This window comes from Pleuronectes platessa, chromosome 7 (genome assembly GCF_947347685.1).
Source record: "Pleuronectes platessa chromosome 7, fPlePla1.1, whole genome shotgun sequence".
NCBI classification, from domain to species: Eukaryota; Metazoa; Chordata; class Actinopteri; order Pleuronectiformes; family Pleuronectidae; genus Pleuronectes; species Pleuronectes platessa.
This window is the reverse complement of record NC_070632.1, coordinates 1,095,379-1,118,824: the sequence shown is the minus strand read 5'-3', so window position 1 is coordinate 1,118,824 and position 23,446 is coordinate 1,095,379. Positions and strand designations below refer to the sequence as shown.

At 46.2% G+C, this 23,446-nt stretch overlaps 2 protein-coding genes and 2 long non-coding RNA genes across 6 annotated transcripts in view; 2 read left to right on the top strand and 2 right to left on the bottom strand.

The window, feature by feature from the left end:
• LOC128444271 (NACHT, LRR and PYD domains-containing protein 12-like) overlaps positions 1 to 23,446 on the top strand; it is a 330,858-nt gene that overhangs the window by 213,093 nt on the left and 94,319 nt on the right. The gene's annotated exons all lie outside the window — the stretch shown is intronic.
• Positions 8,583 to 23,446, bottom strand: part of LOC128444291 (zinc finger protein 277) — a 49,489-nt gene continuing 34,625 nt past the window's right edge. For both annotated transcript variants that reach the window (XM_053426690.1, XM_053426689.1), the window contains exons 4-7: positions 10,093 to 10,189; positions 9,766 to 9,808; positions 9,242 to 9,416; positions 8,583 to 9,108 (exon numbers count right to left, since the gene is read on the bottom strand). In XM_053426690.1, coding sequence (XP_053282665.1) covers positions 8,928 to 9,108; positions 9,242 to 9,416; positions 9,766 to 9,808; positions 10,093 to 10,189 — 496 coding nt within the window. In that variant the 3' untranslated portion in view covers positions 8,583 to 8,927. The remainder of the gene's footprint in view (positions 9,109 to 9,241; positions 9,417 to 9,765; positions 9,809 to 10,092; positions 10,190 to 23,446) is intronic.
• On the top strand, positions 9,220 to 13,642 carry LOC128444315 (uncharacterized). 2 transcript variants are annotated; one of them, XR_008339138.1, is made up of 4 exons: positions 9,220 to 9,439; positions 12,368 to 12,446; positions 12,547 to 13,053; positions 13,152 to 13,642. It is a non-coding gene; the product is annotated as an uncharacterized LOC128444315 (long non-coding RNA). The 2 variants fall into 2 exon arrangements; XR_008339137.1 differs by having other exon boundaries at positions 12,547 to 13,090; positions 13,140 to 13,642.
• On the bottom strand, positions 10,324 to 11,268 carry LOC128444317 (uncharacterized). Its single transcript, XR_008339140.1, has 3 exons — positions 11,237 to 11,268; positions 10,596 to 10,996; positions 10,324 to 10,367 (listed from the first exon to the last, which is right to left on the bottom strand). It is a non-coding gene; the product is annotated as an uncharacterized LOC128444317 (long non-coding RNA).

Genomic DNA, 23,446 nt, shown 5'->3' with positions numbered 1-23,446 from the left:
CAGACAAGTTCTACCACAGACACATTCTACCACAGACAAGTTCTACCACAGACACATTCTACCACAGACACATTCTACCACAGACACATATTCTACCACAGACACATATTCTACCACAGACACGTTCTACCACAGACACGTTCTACCACAGACAAGTTCTACCACAGACAAGTTCTACCACAGACAAGTTCTACCACAGACACACATTCTACCACAGACAAGTTCTACCACAGACACACATTCTACCAGAGACACAAATTCTACCACAGACACACATTCTACCACAGACACACATTCTACCACAGACACACATTCTACCACAGACACATTCTACCACAGACAAGTTCTACCACAGACACATTCTACCACATGTGGTATGATGGAATAATAGTGTAAGGGATGCTTTTATTTTGTAGTAACAGGATGTGAAGGGAGACCTGGGGGAGGCTGATGGACAGACCGGTAACATGCACACGGGTGTTCTGCTGTTAATAAGGTTTAATAAAGACCGACTTCGAATACGTCGCTGTACGAACCTCATTATAACCATAACTTGACATGGTGTCAGAACTGGGCGACTTGTAAGCAAAAAAAAAAAGAAGGTGAGGAGAAAGTATCGTTTTGGCGGAGGAATAGGAGACAACCCGGCAGATATGGCGCAACCTACACCAACTGCTACATTCACAATACAACCTCCAGAGCCATTCGACTTTACCAAGCCTCAAGAATGGGAGCGTTGGATTAGGAGATTCGACCGCTTTCGGCTTGCAAGCAATTTAAACGCGACGTCGGAGGAAAACCAGGTAAACACGTTAGTGTATTGCATGGGCGATGAAGCTGAAGAGGTGCTAAGGGGGCTAACGCTAACTGCAGATGAGAGGAATAAGTACACGGATGTCAAGGCAGGCTTTGATACATTTTTTGTGCCTAAAAAGAATGTCATATACGAAAGAGCCAAGTTCAATCTGTGTGTGCAACTGCCGGGAGAAACAGTGGATTCCTTCATCACTGCACTATACGGATTAGCTGAACACTGCAACTATGGACTGTTACAGAAAGAGCTGATCCGCGACAGGTTAGTGGTCGGGCTGAGAAACGTCTCATTGTCAGAAAAGCTACAGCTAGACAGAGACCTAACACTTGAAACTGCTATAACAAAGACAAGACAGTATGAAGAAGTTAGAAGGCAGCAGTCTGACTTAAGAGGAGAAAATGGCGGTGCTAGCCAGTGTTCAAATGTTGACGCAGTGCATGCTAAAAGCTACAGAAAGCCCGAATTTCCCTTAAAGCCTCAGCCACAAGCACAAACACCAAGCAGCTATAAAGCTAATGCATGGCCACAGCCAGGACCAAAAGCATGTTATAGATGCGGAAAAATGCCCTTACATAGACAATCAGAATGCCCTGCTACAGATGCTGTGTGTCACAATTGTGGCAAAAAGGGACATTATGGCAAAGTGTGCAGAAGCAGTGCAACATCTCTGAATGCTGTCACTACAGAGGAAGAAGAGAGCTTTTTCCTGGGAGCCGTGGATACTGGAAAAGACCCGTGGACAGTGCAGTTACAAGTACGACAAAAAAACGTGTGCTTTAAAATAGATACTGGTGCTGATGTCACCGCCCTGCCAGCCAAGGTGTACCATGACCTTACAGGGGGGCATGATGTGAGGCGTCTGGCAGTGCCGACACGCCCATTGGTTGGGCCAGGTGGCAATGTGCTCTCTGTCCTAGGTGTTGCCAGAGAAACACTACGCAGAGGCAAAAAGACAGCCACAGAGGACATTTATGTGGTAAAAGACCTGCACACTGCACTGTTGGGAAGGCCTGCCATAGAACAGCTCCAGCTTGTGTGCAGGGTTGACAGCATCACCATGGACTCAGTGAAACATCTGTATCCGAAACTGTGTAGCGGCTTGGGTCTTGTTCGGAGGCCATATGCAATTAAATTAAAGCCAGAGGCTGTGCCCTTCTCTCTCCACACACCACGCAGAGTTCCTCTGCCGCTTATGAGAAAAGTGAGGGAGGAGATAGACCGTATGGAGAAGATGGGCGTAATCACCAAGATTGAGGAGCCGACTGATTGGTGCGCCGGGATGGTGGTGGTGCCTAAAAAAGCAGGCAATGTCCGCATTTGTGTGGATTTCACAAGGATGAATGAATCAGTATGCAGAGAAAAGTTTATCCTGCCTTCTGTCGAGCACACTCTGGGCATGCTAGCTGGGGCAACAGTTTTTAGCAAATTAGATGCTAACATGGGCTTTTGGCAAGTACCATTGACAACAGAGTCTGCCAAATACACCACCTTCATCATGCCTTTTGGGCGCTACTATTTTAACCGGCTACCCTTCGGCATAGCTTCAGCCCCAGAGCACTTTCAAAGGATTATGATAACAGAAGTGACCGGTGGCCTGCAGGGGGTACTGTGTCACATGGATGACATCCTGGTCTGGGGACAGACACAGGACGAGCACGATATGCATAGACGGATTATCATGACCATGGGCCCTGGACACAAACTCGCCACGGGCCCCTGTCTACACACGCAAACAGTGCGCGCGGAACGGCGGCTTCCCATTACGCACATAACACCGGGCAACACACAACCACACAAAAATAACTAATTTTAGGTCTGTTTTATTTGGCACGTGCCACGTACAGCACAATAAACATATTATGGGAGAGACAGCAAGCGCACAGCCAGTCCTCGCAGTATTATAGAGTAAAACACACCTTAATTAAAATATAGGCAACCATATGACACAAATCGTTAAAGTAATAAAGGCAACATGAATCAACATCAGTAAAGAGCCACAGCTAGGACCACACAAAACCACAGTGAGACTCACCTAAAACGTAGGCTTTTTCCGGGCTTTCTTTGATGAGAAGTCCTTTATCAGATCATCAAAGTTCATGTCTCGAACGAGTTCGGACTCTATAGCCATGAGTGATAAACTGTTCAGGCGTCTCTGGGTCATTTTTGTCCTTAGTTCATTTTTTATTCTGGCCATTTGAGAGAATGACCGTTCTCCCTCGCAGTTTGTCACAGCAAGCGTCAGATACAGTCTTATGGCAATGTACACATTAGGAAATGTTGACTGTAATCCACAATCAAGTATTGTTTTCAGACATTTCGGTGGAGGCACATTCTGTCCGTCTGATCTGATGAAAGCTCTGAAGTGAATCAGTTCATTTCCAAGATTGCTGTCCAGGTCAGCGGGATAGGCAGAGGCAAGTGAGTTCGCTTTGTTTATTAACTCACAGTCAGGTGTGTTTTCCAGCATGAAAAGAACACCAAACAGATCACACAGGTGCTTGTATGCATCAATTCTGTGACTGAGACAGCTGACTAACTTATCGATAGCCACATTGAATGTTTCTATTTGGAATTTGCTTTTCCCATCAAATACCGCATCTTTTTCTGCGCTGTCATCCTCAAACCGTTTGCGCTTTCTGGTGCGCTGGAGGTCATATTTGTACGTCTGGCACACGCCTGGCACAGCTAAGGCTTCCCTTTCAAAGTCTGTGAAAAGACCTCTCTGTGCTAATACAAAATCATGCAGAGATTTAAGAAGGCGCACAGCTGTCATGAGGTCTATGTCGGCTTTTTGGAGCTGTAAACTTGTCAGTTGGAAACGAGCCAGAATTGTATTCCAGAAATTAGCCATGAACGCAGTTTCCAGTTTATTTAATTTTACAGCAAGTGTCCTGGCCTCACTTCGGGTGTCTCTTTTCTCAGTTTCATCTTCAGCTATGCTCTCCAATGCCTCCCTTATTTTAACATAGTTTTGCCAAAGAGCTTTAGTCGAGTCAGCTCGGCAGCTCCACCGAGTGTTTGACAGTGATTTTAATGTTAAGTCTATGTGAATATCAGAGTTCCGAAAAACTCGCTCCCACCTGTGAGTGGATCCTGCGCAAAATGTGTACAAGGATTGTAATAAATCAAAATACTGTCCCACTTCTAGACTGCTTCCCTCTATGCTGTTCAAACCCACTAAATTTAGAGAATGCGCAGCACAAGGCACATAGTGGATTAATGGGGTTTTTTGCTTCAAATGTGCCTGCAGTCCATTGTACCGGCCCGACATGTTGCTGGCATTATCGAATGATTGGCCTCTACAGTTAGATAAATCCAGCCCAAGATTCTCCACCATGGCAGTCACACAATCTGCTAGACTTTGGCCTGTATGGCTCTGAATTGGCTCAAATGCCAGGAAACGCTCCACTATGTTACCTTGCTTGCTAACAAATCTGAAGATAAATGTTAACTGATCAACATGAGAGAGGTCGGGAGTGGAATCTACAATGACAGAGAAATACTTTGCATCACGGAGCTCTTCTGCAATTACTTGCCTGGTTTTTTCTCCCATCATGTCAATAAACTCTTCACATATGGTTGACGACAAATATGAGACGCTCCCTCTGCCCTTCTGGCCATATGTTTTTATATGCTCTGCCAGAAATGGGTCAAATTGGGATATTAACTCTAATATTCCCAAATAGTTGCCGTTATTTGGCGATCCAATGAGCTCGTCATTCCCTCTGAATGCCAGTTCTCTTTCTTGATCACTGCCAAAAACTTGATCACTGCCACCACACGTCGGAGAACATCCTTCCAATATTCCCTCGCATCCGAAGTTTGCTTTATCAGCGCTGAGTCGATTGCGCCAGATCCACTCATCCTCTGCATCAGTGTCAGCATGTTGGACATATGGACTGGGCTCCTCTCATGTTCTGAAATGCGATGTGGATGTTTCCAGTCGCAAAAACCGTCCACAAATGCATTTTTTGTTGCCCCAAAAAATTTGCAGGCAAAGCAAAAGACATGTCCAGTTGATGGTGAATACACCAACCATTCACGTGGTGCTAGTTGACCATTTGGCAGGCGACTGCACATCATGTCATTAGTTAATGAACGAACCCGACCACCTAGTCCACAGTCTCTCGTCGATGCAGGATATTTCCTTCGTCTGTTGTGAAATGAAGAGGGCCCTCTTTCAATAAGAACACTCTTTACTTTGCCACTGAATATATTTCCCCACAGCGCAGGATCAGTAACAGTTTCACACCAGGAGTCTTCATCATCATCCCTCTGCTGTACCGCACTCTCAGGTTCGTTCCCGGCCGCCAATATCTCATCCACTGGCGATGTGACAGGACTTAGCTCGGTCTGACCTGTCTCGGCCGCCACCGCCAGGCTGCTGCCCGCCGTAGTAATGCTAGTGCTAGCATTGTCCACTGCAGTTGTGGTACTGACACCGCTGCTGTCAGTACCATCACCTTGCCTCACTTTTCTGGTGAAAAATGAGGAGATGGACGGAATTTGCTGCAACAAAGAGACATCTTTGGCTTCTTTTTCTTTCCTTTGCTTTCTTTTAGCTGCTCCACTCAGCGCTCGATTCTCCATTTTGAAAACGCATTGTACGTTTGACCTCCAGCGTGCGTACGTCATTGTGTCATCACACATTTAATCTTATAATTTCTCAAAAATTCAAATTATTTTATTATCATACTACATTTTCAAAACCATATCCATTCCAATATATATTTTTTTATTCTTTTATTTTATTTTTTTTACTAAAAAAAAAAAAAAAAAAAAAAAAAAAACTCTGAAGGCCAAGGGCCCCCATTGGCTCTGGGGCCCTGGGCACACGCCCACTTTGCCCATGCGGTAATCCGTCTATGACGATATGCGGCTGCATGCGGTGCTAAAGAAGGCACAAAAGGCCGGCATTACGCTCAACATGGACAAATGTGAGCTCTCACGCCACACAGTCAGATTCCTGGGTCATTTCAGCAGATGGAGTGAAACCAGATCCTGAGAAGACGAGAGCAGTCCAAGAGATGGATGCACCCAAAAACGTCAGCGAACTCAGGAGTTTCCTGGGTATGGTCAATCAGCTGGGCCGCTTCTTGCCTAACTTGGCTGAAAAAGACAAAGTGCTACGAGACCTGCTGTCCAAGAAGAACCATTGGTACTGGGGGACAGAGCAGCAGGCCGCCTTTTATCAGTTAAAAACAGAGCTGTCATCCACACCGGTGCTCGCACTATACAACCCAAACAGTGCACTAAAAATCTCTGCTGATGCCTCTTCCTTTGGCCTGGGGGCAGTCCTGCTGCAGAAGAGCGATGCCATGTGGTCTCCTGTGGCATATGTGTCCAGGTCAATGTCACCAACAGAGCAGCGCTATGCTCAAGTAGAGAAGGAGGCATTGGCTGCAACATGGGCTTGTGAAAGGTTCAGCTGTTTCATTCTGGGCAGACCATTCGAGCTGGAAACTGACCATAAGCCGTTGCTGAGTCTGCTGGGAGGGAAAGCTTTGGATGACCTCCCACCAAGAATTCAAAGATTTAGGATGCGACTCAAGAGGTACAACTATACAGTCAATCATGTCCCTGGCAAAAGCCTGTGGACAGCCGACACCTTATCTCGTGCTCCTATGAGAGCCGCAAGAGCACACACAGATGCAAGCCTACTAGAGGACACCAACATCTATGTAGACTCTGTCATCAGCAACATTCCTGTCAGTGGAGATTATCTAAGTAGCCTACGTGAGCACCTGAAGGTAGACAGCACATGCTCTGCTCTGATACAGTACTGCACAGACGGCTGGCCAGACAAAAGCCAACTACAGGGAGAGCTGAGACATTACTGGGCTGATAAAGTAGTGCTGACTGTGCACGATGGACTTCTGCTGCGGGGCACGAGGCTCGTCATTCCATCTGCCTTACAAGGTGATGTGCTGCAGAGACTACATGAGGGACACCTGGGGGTTACAAAGTGCAGGTGCCGGTCCAAACAGACAGTATGGTGGCCAGGACTCAGCAGCCAGCTGAATGACATGGTGCTGAAATGTAGAACCTGCATTCAAGAGAGACGTAACGTCAAAGAGCCACTGTTGCCAACGGAGATGCCAGACAGACCCTGGCAAACCTTGGGAGCTGAGCTGTTCACGCTGAAAGGCAAGTCCTATCTACTAGTAGTAGATTATTTCTCAAGGTATGTGGAAATTGCGCTGTTGGCACCCACAAGGTCCACAGATGTGGTAGTGCACCTGAAGTCCATGTTTTCTCGTCATGGAATTTGTGAATTTCTTAAAAGTGACAATGGGCCCCAGTTTTCTGGTAGCCACTTTAAAGCCTTTGCAGCAGACTATGGCTTTGTGCACATCACGAGCAGCCCCAAGTTTCCTCAGAGCAATGGGGAGGCGGAACGTGCGGTGCAAACCGTGAAAAACCTGCTAACAAAGGCATCAGATCCATATCTTGCCTTGCTGGCCTACAGAGCAACCCCTCTACAAAATGGCTATAGCCCAGCTGAGCTGTTGATGGGGCGCCGCCTCCGCACTACAGTTCCTGCCCTTCCGACCCTGCTGAATCCAGTTTTGCCTGACTACAACGCACTGGAGACCAAAGAAAGGGAGAAAGGAGGAACGACGCAAGATCCTTCGACAAGAGACACAGAGCGAGAAACCTGGAGCCACTCGTTCCTGGGGAAGATGTGTGGATCACCGATGCACGAGTCCAGGGCACAGTGCTATCTACACACAACACCCCTCGCTCTTATATCGTCCAGGTGCCTCAGGGCACATTGAGGAGGAACCGGCATCACTTGGTGCCACTGCAGACCAACAGTGGGGTAGTCGACGCTGATGAGTCACCGGGGGGAGAAGATTCACTCACACCAGAGCCAGCTCCACCAGTGACAACATCTCCCAGCAGAGAGGGCCCCGCCACAGAGACTGTGCGGACCAGGTGTGGGAGAGAGGTTAGAGAGCCACAGAGACTTGATTGGTGATGTATTGATTTGTTTTCAAAACAAAAACAAAAAAAAACAAAAAAAAAGGGGAAAAAAAAGACTGAAATGTGATTGTGAAATTGTTCTGCTTTTACATTTACCTGCTTACATTTACCTGAAACCTGAGAGTTTACGTTTTGAAGAACACAGCCTGCTAAAGTAACAGTTCATAGTATGGTAAAGTGTAAGTTACTTATTTCTATTTTACATGCTTGATACAGGGACAGATCAGGGACAGGTCTTCCAGCAAAAGGGCACAATAAACCCCTTAAGACCTTCAGAGACAAAGGTAGTCCACCCTTTGTTCTCAAAGAAAGGGAGATGTGGTATGATGGAATAATAGTGTAAGGGATGCTTTTATTTTGTAGTAACAGGATGTGAAGGGAGACCTGGGGGAGGCTGATGGACAGACCGGTAACATGCACACGGGTGTTCTGCTGTTAATAAGGTTTAATAAAGACTGACTTCGAAAAGTCGCTGTACGAACCTCATTATAACCATAACTTGACACCACAGACACATATTCTACCACAGACACATATTCTACCACAGACACATATTCTACCACAGACGAAACGATGGTGATATCAGAAGGTTTTATATTTAACTGATGTTTAAGACGTGGGACAAGTGCAGGTTGTTACCAGTTCATATTTCATGAAGTGCTAATATCCCTCAGCATCTCCACAGTGTGTGTGTGTGTGTGTGTGTGTGTGTGTGTGTGTGTGTGTGTGTGTGTGTGTGTGTGTGTGTGTGTGTGACAGGTTGCTCTCGGGAACATTGCACCAGTGAAGAACCAGTAGAAGACAAACTGACCCTGGACCAGGTTTCAACCTCACGGTTTATTACACAGAATCATATTCATCTCTTTTAGTTTGGTTCTGAATTCTCGTTTGTAAACAGACAAACTTACTGGTTCCACTGGTCTCAGTATTATTTGTACTGAAAGTAATAAAGTTCTTCTGATGACGATCATCCTCTTTATTGACTGAATGAACATTTGTGTGAAGTAAAGTGTTGAAGTTCACGTTCCGGCTGCGTCGGGTCAGTTTGTCTTTTCACAAAGTGCGAGTGAAGAAGAGTCCAGAAGAAAAGAGGAAGACGTCTTCACTCCGCTGTCTGTCCCTCGTCCTAGCTTCTCTTCTTCAGCAGCTGGTTGAGGACGCTGGTCTGTCTCAGGGCTCTGAGGTTGGACACGTCCTCTGCGATCACCGGGACGTCCTCGCCGTGACTCGTCTCCTCACTTTCAGCCTCGTCACTGTCAGATAACGAACACAAGAGGGCGTCGTTCTCATACGTGGGGAAGTAATACCTGAGGAGAGAAGGACCACAGAGACGTTCACTCCTGAGTTCATGAGGATGAAGGAGCAGTGACCCCCCCCCCCCCCCCCCCCCCCACTGGGAAACAACTGAACCATGAAGACATGAACTGGTGTTGGACGCACTGCGGCTGGTCCCAGGTGGACACGTCTGGCAGCTTCATCACGTGACCTGCAGCCGCGATGTGGCGCAGCACGTCGGCTCTGGAGAGGAACTTCCCCTCGCAGCCGTAGCAGCGGCTCTGGTGGATCTGCCTCCGGATGAAGTTCACCAGTTTGACCTGCTGGTAGAACCTGAGGTCTGAGAGGAGCAGACAGCGAGAGGTGAACACAGAGCGTCTCATCAATATTCAAACGTCTGCATTTCAATCTGCATCGTCTGTGAATCTGTGAATCAAGACTCGAGTTCTGATCCGAGTCTGAAGCTTCACGTGTTTCTCTTCAGTTTCTGTGGATCTGGTTGGTTTTGGTTTCACATTGTGATTTAGGGACTGAAGAGTTTCGTGTCCTGCTTCTCTTCTGACTACACACTGTTGTTGCTTCTCTTGTGTAGAAGAACAAACAGTTGTGTAATCTGTTGAACTGCCTGAAGACAAAGATCTCATGTCACAGATGATGCAGGTTCTGGAGGTTGCTGATGTTTCACTCACTGAGTTCTGTCCTCAGCTTGTGAAGATCGAAGTCGTGTGAGTCCTGAAACAAACAACACAATAACAAAACCCCACAAAGCTTCAGTTGTTGTAAAGCTCATCACACAACAGGAAATCAAATGAAGACCGAGGTGAGGATTTGAGATTCTGATAACAAAACAAACCAAGGTCTCAGTTTCCTTTGAGGTGCGACACATCAAGTCGTGAACAGAATTCAAACCTGCTTCATAATATTCACACATATTTAAGTCCTGGACCCGTCAGTGGACTCGGAGCAGAGCGGTTCTGGTTCTGCAGGTGGTTCAGGTTCAGCTCCTCCTGATTTACCTTCATGTGTGTGTAGATCTGCTCCATCGTCTCCGACTGATCATCACAGAACAGACACACAGCCGACGGGGGGTGAGCCTGCCAGTCCGACCAATCACTGAGGACGACACAGACACAGACTGAAGTGTGTCGCACTCCTCCTCGGAATCTGCTCGTCTTTCTTTTCTACGTGTTCTAACTCTGCCTCCTGATGAAGATACTCACTCGTCATCATCGTTGTCGACCGGTTCGCGGTCGTCCTCGCTCTGCACCTCCTCCCACGTCTTCCCCAGCTCCTGACACCAGAGGGAACAATCAGAATGTATCTGGTGCTGTGATCAACAGATAACAACTGACACTGATCAAGTGAGAATGTGTCTGTAGCTTTGTGTTGATTGAAGATGTGTCTGATTGAAGCAACACAAAGAGACGACAAGGTGCCACAGTGTGAGTTTAACAGAGGAAGAGGACTCTGAGCCTCAGACTGATTCACCAGGTAGTTGATTATGTAGAAGCGGTCGTACTCGCTGTTGCTGGCGTTGATGCGACGATGAGCTTTCTTCCTCATGTGATCTTTCAATGTGGTTTTATCTCTGAACGTCTTCTCACAGTACAAACACTGCAGACTGAGCAGAGGAAGCACAACACAACATTAACACACAAGAAGACAACACTTGATTAAATCTGTTCTAAACTTAACACAATGACCTGACATCTGCAGAGCATCAGCTGTCATTCATGATGTGATCAGTTTCTGATATTGAACAGATGATGAATCAATAATCAAACCCATTGGAACGTGTCTGATTCCTACTTGTCCAGTTTGTTCTGCAGCGTGTCCAGGAACTCGTTGCAGAACACGATGTTGTCCGGGAGTCCGATGCTGAAGGAATGTTCTCGGGCCATGTGGTTCAGCAGAGATGACCTGGAGATGATCAATAAATATAACTGACAGTTTATTTATTTAAAATATCTATTACTTGATTATTTTAATATATTCATGTAACATCGGTTCTGCTCTGATGGAAAAAGTAGATTCTGGATTTCTTTCCCCTGATTTTCAGAGTAAATCCTGAAATATAACCAATATATTTCATGTTTCATTTGTATTTCTGGTTCATGTTCCATCAGGAGGTGTTTTTATTTAAAGCTTCATGTGAAGAACCTGTTTCCAGTGAACTCGTCGCTGCAGAACATGCAGAGACGCTGGAAGCTGCCGTCGTCTCTCTCCTGCTGCTGCTGCTCCAGCACCTCCTCCTGCCAAGAGAAACCACACTGAGGAAACACCACAGAAGAAGAAGAAGAAGTCCTCCTCCTAAACCAAACCCCGAGGACAGGGAGTGTGTGTTTATCCACAGAATCTGATTGGTTGGACTCACCAGTCGTTTCTGTTGGAGCCTCTCTCGGAGGAGTCGGTCTTCTGGAAGAACGTCACACAGCAGGAAGTAGTTCTCTTGTTTCTCTGGAAGAACAAATTGTTTTCAGAGTCGTTTGAAGACAAAGTTTCATAATATTCCAGATTGAGTAAGTACAAATTCTACTTTCCAGTAGAACAAGTACCTGAGAGAGGAGAGGAGCTGAGTCAGCAGCATGAAGCCGTCTCCACTGACTCTCACCAGAGGAACCTCACTGGGTTCTACTTTATTTAGCTTGTTCTCTCTCGCTCACGTTTCCACCTTTGTCTCCATGAAACAACCAAAGTCTCACAAGACTCATGAGTGAGACGTCTCCTTGAATAATGTGTGATGTTACCAGACTCTTAGCAAAGACCCAGAATAACAGTTTGAGCTTTTTATTGGTGATTAATATATATTAAGTTTTCAGAAAACCAGCTTAACAATATGATTTATGATATTTAGGACTAATGTGAACAGTTGTCCTGTTACAAACCATCTGAGCTGCACAGAGAAGATTCCATGTGATCTACTGGTGTGTCCCTCTGCTCCCGACTGGTTTGAATTTGTCTCGTTCTACACGATTAACAGAAGTCGTTAATTAACCCGTTCACGCTCAGAGGAAATCACTGAACAGGATCCTGGAGCCAAACTGAAATCACCACATCAACAATGTGACGTGTTTAAAGATCCTCAGGTTGTGTGTCTTTGTGTGTGCGTCTCAGTTCATGAGCTTTTTCTTGGTTCTGGTGTTTTTATTGATCTGGTTCCTTTCTGTGTAAATAACCTCTGACCTCTGACCTCCTCACCCCCTCACACAAGGTCCTAATGTTGGTCACACAAAGGTCACGCAGGTGGATCCCAGCTCCAGTCGCTGGTTTAACTGGTTCACGTCTGTGCAGGTGTCACCGTGTTGCTCTCTGACGCTCTTCATGCTGCTCGTGGCTGAGATCATGACGTCAGACTCTGTTCCTCTGATCGGTGAGAACCTCCGTCAGTGTCTCATCTGTCTTCTCGTCCTTCATCCCTCCGTCACCTTGAAGTTGAAGCTTCTCACATATCTTCTCTCCTGGTGCCTCAGCTCAGCGTCAGCCGGGGGTCACTGCGACGCCACCCACAGGTAACCAATGGATTCCAGGGCGTGGAGGGTTTGCACTAAGCCACGCCCCCCGAACCAGAGCTCCTGTGTCCGCAGCTGGTGGGAGGCGGCATGGCTGGCGAGGAGGATGTGCTGAGAGCAGGGGGGCGGAAGAAGAGTCGGAGCGGGAGGGAGCTCAATGCTGGAGGCGGAGCTTAACCAGATCCTGGAGGAGGTCAGGTACATCGCCGGGCGTTTCCGGGGGCGGGACGAGGAGGAGACGGTCTGCAGCGAGTGGAGGTTTGCTGCTGCGGTGATCAACTGCTTTTGTCTGGTGGCGTTCTCAGTCTTCACCATCATCTGCACCATCGCAATCCTCATGTCGGCCCCCAACTTCGTGGAGGCCATTTCCAAAGACTCCTCCAGCTGAGTTTCTTTACTTCAGTCCACAAACCAACGTGTCAGACGCCCGAGGTCAGTGTTGAGGTCAGTGTTGAGGTCAGTGTTGAGGTCAGTGTCTGAGGTCAGTGTTGAGGTCAGTGTTGAGGTCAGTGTCTGAGGTCAGTGTTGAGGTCAGTGTTGAGGTCAGTGTTGAGGTCAGTGTTGAGGTCAGTGTTGAGGTCAGTGTTGAGGTCAGTGGCTCCTGTGGAAGATGTTTGGTTTTATCAAATTCGTGATGTTTAAAATCACAAAAACAATCATTGGACCTCGTAAGTGGAATTTCAACCTAGTCAATTTCGTAAATATCCTTTTCTATTAGCAGCCATTGATATGAATCATTTTAAACTTTACAATAATTGTTCCTCTGCGGATTCCTTGATAAACTCAACATTTTTCCATGTTAGCTCAGAGAAAACTGTGTGTTTACATCTTGTGTCGGTTCTAACTCTAATCAACTGACACTCAGACAGAACGTCCTGCAGCTGCTCCACAGAAGAATAAAGATAATGATGGTGATGATGATGTCCTCCTGGTTTGAAAAGGGCCAAACAGCTGCTCGGAATCGAACCACCGGAAGCTTTAAAGCTACAAATGAATCTCTATTTTTCGTATACGTTTTTTTAAATCCATCATCCAATAAAAATTGTTGTGACAGTGACCAGACGTGTGTTTTTCTATTTGTTCTGAACGTTGTCAGTTGGAAACAATGTCAATTTTAGATTATTTTTAAATTTGAGATCATTTTGGAAGAAAAATCTGGACTTTAACTCAACTTTCATGTTGTAGTAGTGCCCTAAAAAAATAAATTGATAATATGTACTAAAGTAAAAGTACCATATTAACTTTGCAACTTCAAGTAACTAAATACTTGCTTGTAAATATCCATATGACAGGATGACGCTGCCCCTGGTGGTCAGCAGCAGCAGCACAGACAACATTCACCTCAGATGAGAAAGAACGAGTCGAATGTTTCAGAATAAAACAGATTTAATCTTTATTTGACATAATGTCCGTCAGAGTCGAGGAGCTTCTTTTATTGTGTCACTGATATTAACTGAGTAATTTTTGATTTGTTATAAATGTCAGCCTTAACCAGAGCCTGAACCAGAGGCGGAACCAGAGCCTGAACCATGCAGGTAGAGATGCTCCTCTTGTTCCTTGGCTTCGTGAAGCAACGATAGAGAAAATCTGAGCTGAAAAACTGCTTCTCCTCCTAATAAGTTGTTGTTTGTGATATTTTCAGGCGGAGGAGGAGGCAGCGTCCCCTGGCAGTCACATCGTAGAAATCCAGTCTTTAAAGAGTGACATACAAACAGAAGAACCAGAAGGAGGAGGAGGAGGAGGAGGAGGAGGAGGAGGAGCCACACAAAGTGTCCTGGGTCCAGCTGTGACTGTGTGCAGCTGTTTGAAATATCGTTTTTATTGTTATTTAAACTGAACAGATCTGTCCTCGACCTCTCAGTTCTTGCAGGCGCCTCCCAGCGGAGACCAGGACTACACCGACCTCAACTCCTTCAGGTCAGAGACCATTTACACTGGAACTGGTTTAGTTCAACTAGAAACATCTCACTGTGGTTGTGTCTCTAGACTCACATGACGTCACTGTGACCTCTGACCTGTGATCAGTTCATCTGTGAGTGACAACCTGAATCATGTTGAATGTGTTATCAGGTCACACTGACCTTTGACCTCACACCAACGTCAGGATCTTGAATGATCAGAGAATCCAGCTGAGCTCTCGTGAAGCTGCTTCATTCAGTGTTTTACTGGTTGAATCTGTTCTTGTGGCAGAAATTCCATGTTTTGTGTTGTAGAAAGTTCTTAAAGCTACAGAATGCACGTGTCCCCTTCAGTTCTGATGAGTTGTCTTTGGTCCTGCAGGGCGCTGCTGGAGCGGGACCGGCTCCTCGAGGGTCTGAGGCTGCAGCTCCAGACCAAAGAGAAGGAAGTGGACCATCTCTTCCAGAGGAACAGCTTCCTGGCCAGAGAAGTCCACTACCTGGGCGACGTGGTCCAGCACCTGAACCAGAACCTGGCTGAGCAGGAGGCCGGCCAGCAGGAGGCCCGAGAGAGGATCAGATCTCTCCTGATCCCTCATGCTCCTGCTGTCCCCCCCTGCGGACCAGTCACCCAACCTGCTGTGGACCCAGAACATCTCCTCCGGCTGAGCCGCGTGACGCGTGAGCTCAACATCTCCAACAAGCAGCTCGGCTCCACGGTTCATCAGGCGATGGACGACATGAGGAACCGGCTGGAGCAGCTGAAGGGCGCCACGGGGGAGTTGGCCCAGGTGGAGCAGGAGGCGGCCGGGGAGGTGGAGGAGCTGCGGTCGCTCTACAGGAGGGAGGCGGGGGAGAGGAGGAGCCTTCACAACAAGCTTCTGGAGCTGCAGGGAAACATCCGGGTGTTCTAGCTACTTCAACCAAAGTGCAGAGCTACTGCGTGAGTGGTGACAAGTCGCCGACTGCGCCTGGCCACCGGTGAATAAATATCTGTGTGTGTCTGTGTGTGTGTGTGTGTTGTCTCCAGGTGAACCTGCTGGTTCCTGTGTGTTACCTGATGTTCTGGGCCCTGCTGCTGGGATTCAGTCTCTACTCGGAGCCGGTGGTTTGTGGCGTCGGCCTCGTCATCATGCTCACCGGCGTCCCCGTCTACTTCCTGGGTGTTCACTGGAGAGAAAAACCAAAGTGTATCTACAGCTTCATCGGTGAGTTTCTCAAACACTGAGGACTGGCTGCAGTGTTGGTCCTTAACCCCCCCTCCTCCATGTTAGCTGATGGGACTTGAACCAAACAAAGAAAATCAAAGAAGACCTTAAATAAATGGTTTCAAGAAGTGAATTCAGTTTCTTTAAGGACCGGTCCAGTCTCAGTTTGGATTCTCTCAGTCTCCCTCACGTGTCTGATCAGTAACTTGAGACTTGTCTCTTCCTGCAGAGAGGGCGACCTATGTGGGCCAGAGGTTGTGCTTCGTGGTCTTTCCTCAGATCGACCCCATCGAGAACGCCGACCCCTCAGAATGGACTGACCGCTCGTCACGCAGGAGCAGTTTGTCCTAAAACTCTTTTCTGAATACATGAAGATGTTTCCAGTCCAGACACCGGCTCCTGCTCTGGGATCTGCCGGTTTGACCTTTCACCTTCTGAGACTCTTTATTTGTGCTCGGGCCGCCTGCACTTTTTATTTCTTTTCCTCTTTTTTTACTAAGTCGACAAACACAAAAATCTAATGTCGACAGAGCGACACTGTGAAAATGACTTTAATTCCCATTTTGGAGGAATTTGTTCCTCTTGTGTAACACGACTGGACGACGTGTTTTGTGCCTTTAGACCTTTTCACACCAAGTCCACACAGATCCAGAGTCAGGAATCTGAATACAGTCAGAAAACACACGTGTGCATCAGCTCTGGTACAAAATATCCACATGTTTCTAAACCGTGATAAGTTTGATCTACATCTTCTCTTCTGTGTTTCTGACTGAGGAACCAGAGGGAAATGATCTTCTTCAGGATAATGTTTCTAAACGTTGGATTATTTTATTTTCATTTAAGCTGCTTTCAAACTGACATGTCCCTGAAATGTTCTGGAGGAACAGACACGTCTGAGTCAGTGTCTCTGGACATGTTCTGGATCTTCTCCTGCAGCCTCCTGGTAACATGTGTGTAACATGTCAGAGTGAGTCCATGTGAGGAACCAGCAGGACAATGTGTGGAAGCTTCCCAGTGAGCGAGTGGACGTGTTGATGAGGTTTCTAACACGTGACGAGAAACTGAAGAACACAAACATCTCAGGATGAAGAAGAGGTGCCGGACACGTAGAAGACGAAGAAGTCCACTTGGAAACACGAGGAGATTCCAGATCTTCTGGTGATGAGGGCCGACTCCGGTGTGGAGGAGATGTAAACAACAACACTGATCTTTCCACAGCAGAGTTTATACGTCATGTCCCGCCTCCTGCTGCTCTACAGGCTCCTCCCCTCGACCAAGGCTCCGCCCCTCGCCTGGATGTTCCCACATGTTCCTGTTTGAACGAGTCGGACCCGACAACCTGCTGCTGCTCTTCAAACACTAACTACACAGAACGTCCAGACAACATTTACACAGTGCTGGTTTGAAGCAGTCACATGTGATTATTAATATTTTCACACACGTAGTTGTTGTGTGTGGATAAACAGCACAACTTCCTTTACACTTGTGTCCAATGTGTCCCAACGTGTCTCTGAACAGTGTCCCGATGTGGTTCCATCACATTTCGCCCTCAGTGCGTCTGATCATGTTTAAATGAAGCTGTGAACTTCTGCTGAGTTCTGCTGCAGTTTGAATTACTCATAACGATTTTCCTCCAAAAGGAAAGTTTGCAAAGTTAATTCTGTATTTTGAATTCAAGTCTTTCACAGACCTGGAGTCAGTGTAAGGATCTGAGAGCTGCAGTGATATCATTTACCTTCTCAGTGTTAGTGACAACTTGACAACAGAACATTCGGCTGAAGATAAATGGAAGTTTTTCCAAATCCTGCAGAGACATGAATCCTTAATAACGGACATGTTCTGTAGTGATGATCTGACTTTGTCTCCCCCGTCTTCAAAAACTTCAGATTCATCTTAATGAAGAAAATCCCGACGCGTCCAATCACTGATTTAAAAAGTATTTTCATCGTCTTATCTCCTAGAACCTGGTTCAATAATCCAGAACAAGGATCTGAACCTATGGAGGAATGAACCGTCCTCAGAATCTAAAGTGTCCGATCCTGTGCGTCATGTGACTCCTGGGGATGATGTCATCAGGGGCTCAGTCCAGTTTTAACTGGCTCAGGATGAAGCTACTGGAACAATATGTGTAAAGTGACTTGGTGTGAAAAGGCCTTTACTGGGGGAAATGTATATTTAATATTGTTTATTAACTGATTCACCATATTAGACTTTAATATATGTTGCGAGTGCCTTTTGTTGTGTGTTTTGCATTTTGCACTTTGGTCTTCTACACAAGTTGCTCTGGTCAGTAAACAGCCAGGGGGCGCTGTGTGCCCGAGATGGAGTGTGTTAACCGTTAACCCAGTAGCTGTGTGTTCACCTCACCTTCATCTGATCTACTGACTGTGAACACACCTAGACACTTTCTCACAGGTCGTGTTTTTACAAAATAAAAGTCTAATGTTATTAAAGTATGTGACTGAGAGAGAAGCGTCCACGTCCTGAATCTCTCTGACCTCTGACCTGTGATTTAACAGACGTGTCACATGACACATGTTGTTTCTAACTGAGCCTGAACACGAGCCCGTCGTCTTAGTCCAATAATTATTTTAGACTTTTACACTGATCTGATAAATAAAAACGAGGATATGTTAAAACAGATTTGTGTGAGACACGTGTTTCAAACCATAGCAGTGGATGTTCCTGCTCAGATGTTTGTGTTTGAATGGAAAACAGGTTTATTGTGAAAAGAGTTAAAATCCAAACTCACTTGTTTCAGCACAAAACGTCTCTGGTGTTAATTTGTTCTTCTGATTCGAGCAGTTGAATAAAATCTGTGTCTCAAAACCACGAAGCATTTGAACTGTGTGTAAATCAAAAGTGATTAGAGATGGATGACATGAGGACTCCCAGGACTGAAGCCAGTCGCCCCCTGGTGGCAGACTGCAGGATAGGTCATACACCCCACCTCCTCCATGTTAGCAGATGGGACACGGGCTAAACAAAAACAAAAGAAACTAAATCTGAGTAGAAGTTAAATAAATGTTTGTAAAGATGTTTCAGTCCTTTGTTCAAGTTTCTGATCAGTTTAGTTTGAATCAGTTATTGATGAAAACAAGTGTAGACGTGCTGATTGACAGATGAGACTGACTCCTGTTGGAGACGCTCCCAGTCAGGACTCAGTGTGAAAGTGAAGATCTGGATTCATGATCCCACACCGTCCATTATTAACTAAATACATGATCCTAAGTTTGTTATCTACATCATAACATCACAATAAAACATGAACTGTGAACCAGTTTATCTTCATGGGTATGAACTGGACTTTGAACTGGGTGGAATCAAGAGTGAACTGGTTCAACAGGGAGCAGGAGCATGAGAACAGGGAGCGGTCAGACTCCATTTTCACCTGGACGAGCAGAAGGAAGGAAAGTGAGCAGGTGAGTGTGAACACAACTTTCTGAAAGTTTCACTGTGTCACTCTCACACCTGCTGTTAACATCCGTCTGCTGATCACATGACTCTAAGTTTGTCAGTTCACACCTGGTGACAGACGTCATGTGATCGGATCCCAGAGACAGATGTGAACAGCAGGTCTGGATCAAAGAGCCTTCAAAGGACTAATTAACACAGTTAACTCAGAGTTTCACTTTTTTATCTTCATCTGTTCATCAAGTGTTTAATAACACAACGTGTTTTCACCATCATACCAGTGTTAATTTTGGCAGCTATTTTTGATTTAGTCTTAGTCTTAGTCTTTTGACGAAAATGCATATTAGTTTTAGTCACCTTTTAGTCATTTTAATCCTTCTTAGTTTTAGTCTAGTTTTAGTCGACGAAAACAAATTCCATTTTAGTCTAGTTTTAGTCACATTTAACAGCCACATTAAACTCCTTTTCTATAAAAACATATAACTGCAGCCTAATAGCTTAAAAATATATATTTAATTTTAAATGTGAAAACAAAAAGGGAGAGCAGGTCAGACTGGAGCCGGAAACAGAAACTGAACATCGGTACAAACCAACTGCAGCTTCTGTTCTGATCAAGAAGCTGCGGCGCTGATCTCTGAGCAGCTGAGACCAGAGAAACTCTGGTTTTCACTGTTTCCATAGTTAAGAAGCAGTCGGTCACTGAGAGGCTGCTCCACGAGAACGCGCTCTGCTTTCACTGTGTCTCTCTGAGCGAGTGCGCGAGGCGGGGGGCGGAGCTACGGACCGGAGCGCTATCTGGGGCGCACACACACACATACACAGACACACACAGACACACTCACTCGCCCGCTCCTGATACTTCATGACGGCCTGATACGATGATGTTTTAAAAATTATTGTGACTTAGTCAACCACCAACATTTTCGTCTCGTCTCGTCTCGTCAACGAAAATTAAAATAGATTTCGTCATAGTTTTTATTTTCAAAGATTCGTTTTCGTTACGTCTTCGTCTCGTCTTCGTCATGGAAAAAAGGTCGTTAACGAATATATTTCGTCATAGTCTTCGTCAACGAAATTAACACTGCATCATACGTTACAGCAGTGGTCACCAACCAGTCCAGAGTCTTCACTGTGGATCCCAGTAAAGCTCTGGACTCACTGGCTGAGGTGTGAGGAACATCGACCTGCAGAGCCAGGTACACACTCACAGACACACACACACACACACACACACACACATATAACTTCATACTGGTTTTTTTGTGTGAGTTTTAAAGTGAATATAAAGTTGAAGACTTGTGTTTGACCTTCATTTGGGCACAAAGCCATAGTGGAGACACAGAGGCTGCTTCAAGCTGTGACTGATGTGCTCTCAGTGTTACTGTCTATAAAGTTCTGTGATTCATTTCCAGCCTTTATGACGTGAACATGATTCTAGATGTTGAGTTTCTTCTCTTAGTGGCCGGGGGTTGAAGGTCACATGAACTTTTACAAGCTTGTATTCATTAACTTTAATGTAGTTGATTGGTTTGAGTGGAGATCAGGAAATGCTCAAGAGAGAGAGAGAGAGAGAGAGAGAGAGAGAGAGAGAGAGAGAGAGAGAGAGAGAGAGAGAGAGAGAGAGAGAGAGAGAGAGAGAGACTCTTGTCCTTCCTGAGGTTTCTGATGTGATCACTGTGTTTCCTTGTATTTAAGAAGTCCTGTGTACTCAAATAAATACCAGTACTAAAAACTATGAAGCCCTGCATCTATTTCACAATAAAACATTTAAAAATAATAAATTGACTCAGTCGACAGAAACGCTGGAGTGCTTTTATTTTGAAATGGGTAGGCTACAGGAAGTGTTGCAAATATTTGTGTTTGTGACGTTTTGAACAGATAAACATTGAAACTGGTGTGAAAGATCATTTCACTGTGTTCTGCTCTAAACTGAGCACAGAACCAGAGGAAATAGACCAGACCTTGAATATCTAGAAGAGCAGCGTGGCCTGAACCACAACTGAGCCGCAGCCGGTGCAACATGGACGAGGACACTTCAGAGCAAGTTGGACCCTCAACCACAAAGTAAGAGACCTGCTACAAACATGTGAAGCTCCAAACTGAATCCTCACAGAATGAACCAGTGAATGATGTGTTCTGAATAAAAACATGTTTGTATTTGCAGAGGTCAGGACCACAGACTGAGAGCAGAGTCTCCAGGGTCCAGCTGTCTGTCTCTGAAGAGTGACTTGTCCATGAGAGAACCTCTAAACTTCAGTAAAGAACCTGGACCCTCACACACAGAGTAAGAGACTGTTTCTACTGGGACCTGCTCTGAAGAGGATCTAGTTTCCTCTAGTGTGGCCCCTGCATTAGGACACAGCTTCATTGAAGTTGGTGACTAATCTCTCAGAATCACTCAAAGAGCTCAGACCTCCACCAAGAACCAACACGCTCCTTATGAAACCACTTTGAAATCCACTAGAGACTCATTTTGATTTGGATCTGCACCAAATTCCACACACTGGTAAACATCAGTCCTCTGAACATATCTGTGAAAGAGGACCCCCCCCCCCCCCCCCCGATCTGGTTCACAGACCACAACCTTCCACCAAGTTTACTGGTAATCTGTTGTTTTTTATAATCCCAATAACGAACCAACCACACACAAACATACTGGGTGAACACAAAACCTCCTTGACAGAAGTGATGACAACCTGTGACTGTGACATGTGAGTTATCAGGACATGTCTTCACAGGGAGAGGAAGAGGAGTCATGTTTCTGAGGAGGAGCAGTCGTCCTGCTGTGCTTCGTGTCAGGACGTCCTGAAGGATCCAGTCTCCACCAGCTGTGGACACTGGTTCTGCAGACAGTGCATCACCTCATACTGGGACCAGTCTGGTTCTTCAGGAGACTCCTCCTGTCCCCAGTGTGGACAAAGATCCAGAACAGGAGCTGGAGGTCAGACAGCCGGTCAGAGCAGCACTGTACATGTGTCTGCTGATGTCTTCACTTCTGACAACAGCACATGTGGTTTTATTTTGTTCCTTCATACAGCATCAACATTTAACATCGTTAGAAAAGCACAAAGTTAAAAAGCTTTTATTTTCTGTAGTTTTTCTGTATCTGATGAAAACAATCAGCAGATTCTCAGATTCTCTGTCTCTCACATTGTTTCTTGTCTTTCAGCAGATCGTGGTCTGCAGGAGGTTTCAGATGAACATAAGCTCAGTGTGAGGAGGAGATGTGAACATGTGACTGAAGGAAGTGATGAAACAGGAAGTAGAACCCTCCTCAACAGGATCTACACTGAGCTCTACATCACAGAGGGACAGAGTGAAGAGGTTAATACTCAACATGAGGTGAGGCAGCTTGAGACGGCTTCCAAGAAGAAGATCCTCCAGGACACTCCCATCAAGGTCCAGGACATCTTTAAAGCCTCCACTGACCGGCAGAGCAGCATCAGAGTCGTCCTGACCAACGGAGTCGCTGGAGTTGGAAAAACCTTCTCGGTGCAGAAGTTCACTCTGGACTGGGCAGAGGGTTCAGAGAACCAGGATGTGGGTCTGCTGGCTGTGCTTTCGTTCAGGGAGCTGAACCTGGTGAAGGACCAGCAGCACAGTCTTCTCACGCTGCTCCATGTTTTCCATCCAGCGTTACAGAAGCTCACTGCAGAGACGCTCGCTGTCTGTAAACCTTTGTTCATCTTTGACGGCCTGGATGAAAGCAGACCTTCTCTGGACTTCAACCACAGGGAGCTTGTGTCTGAGGTCACACGGAGGTCATCAGTCAACGTGCTGCTGACAAACCTCATCCGGGGGAATCTGCTTCCCTCGGCTCTCGTCTGGATAACCTCCAGACCTGCTGCAGCCAATCAGATCCCTCCTGCATGTGTTGACAGGGTCACAGAAGTACGAGGCTTCACTGAGGCCCAGAAGGAGGAGTACTTCAGGAGGAGGTTCAGTGATGAAGAGCTGAGCAGCAGAATCATCTCACACATCAAGACGTCCAGGAGCCTCCACATCATGTGTCAAATCCCAGTCTTCTGCTGGATCAGTGCTACAGTTCTGGAGCACATGTTGACCACAGACCAGAGAGGAGAGCTGCCCAAGACCCTGACTGACCTGTACTCACACTTCCTGCTGGTTCAGACAAAGAGGAAGAACAACAAGTACGGTAAGAAGAGGACTGACAGAGATGTTCTCCTGAAGCTGGGGAGGCTGGCACTTAAACATCTGGAGGAAGGAAACATCATGTTCTACCAAGAAGACCTGGAGCAGTGTGGTCTTAATGTCACAGAGGCCTCGGTGTACTCAGGAGTTTGTACTGAGATCTTCAGAAGAGAGTGTGTGATCTTCCAG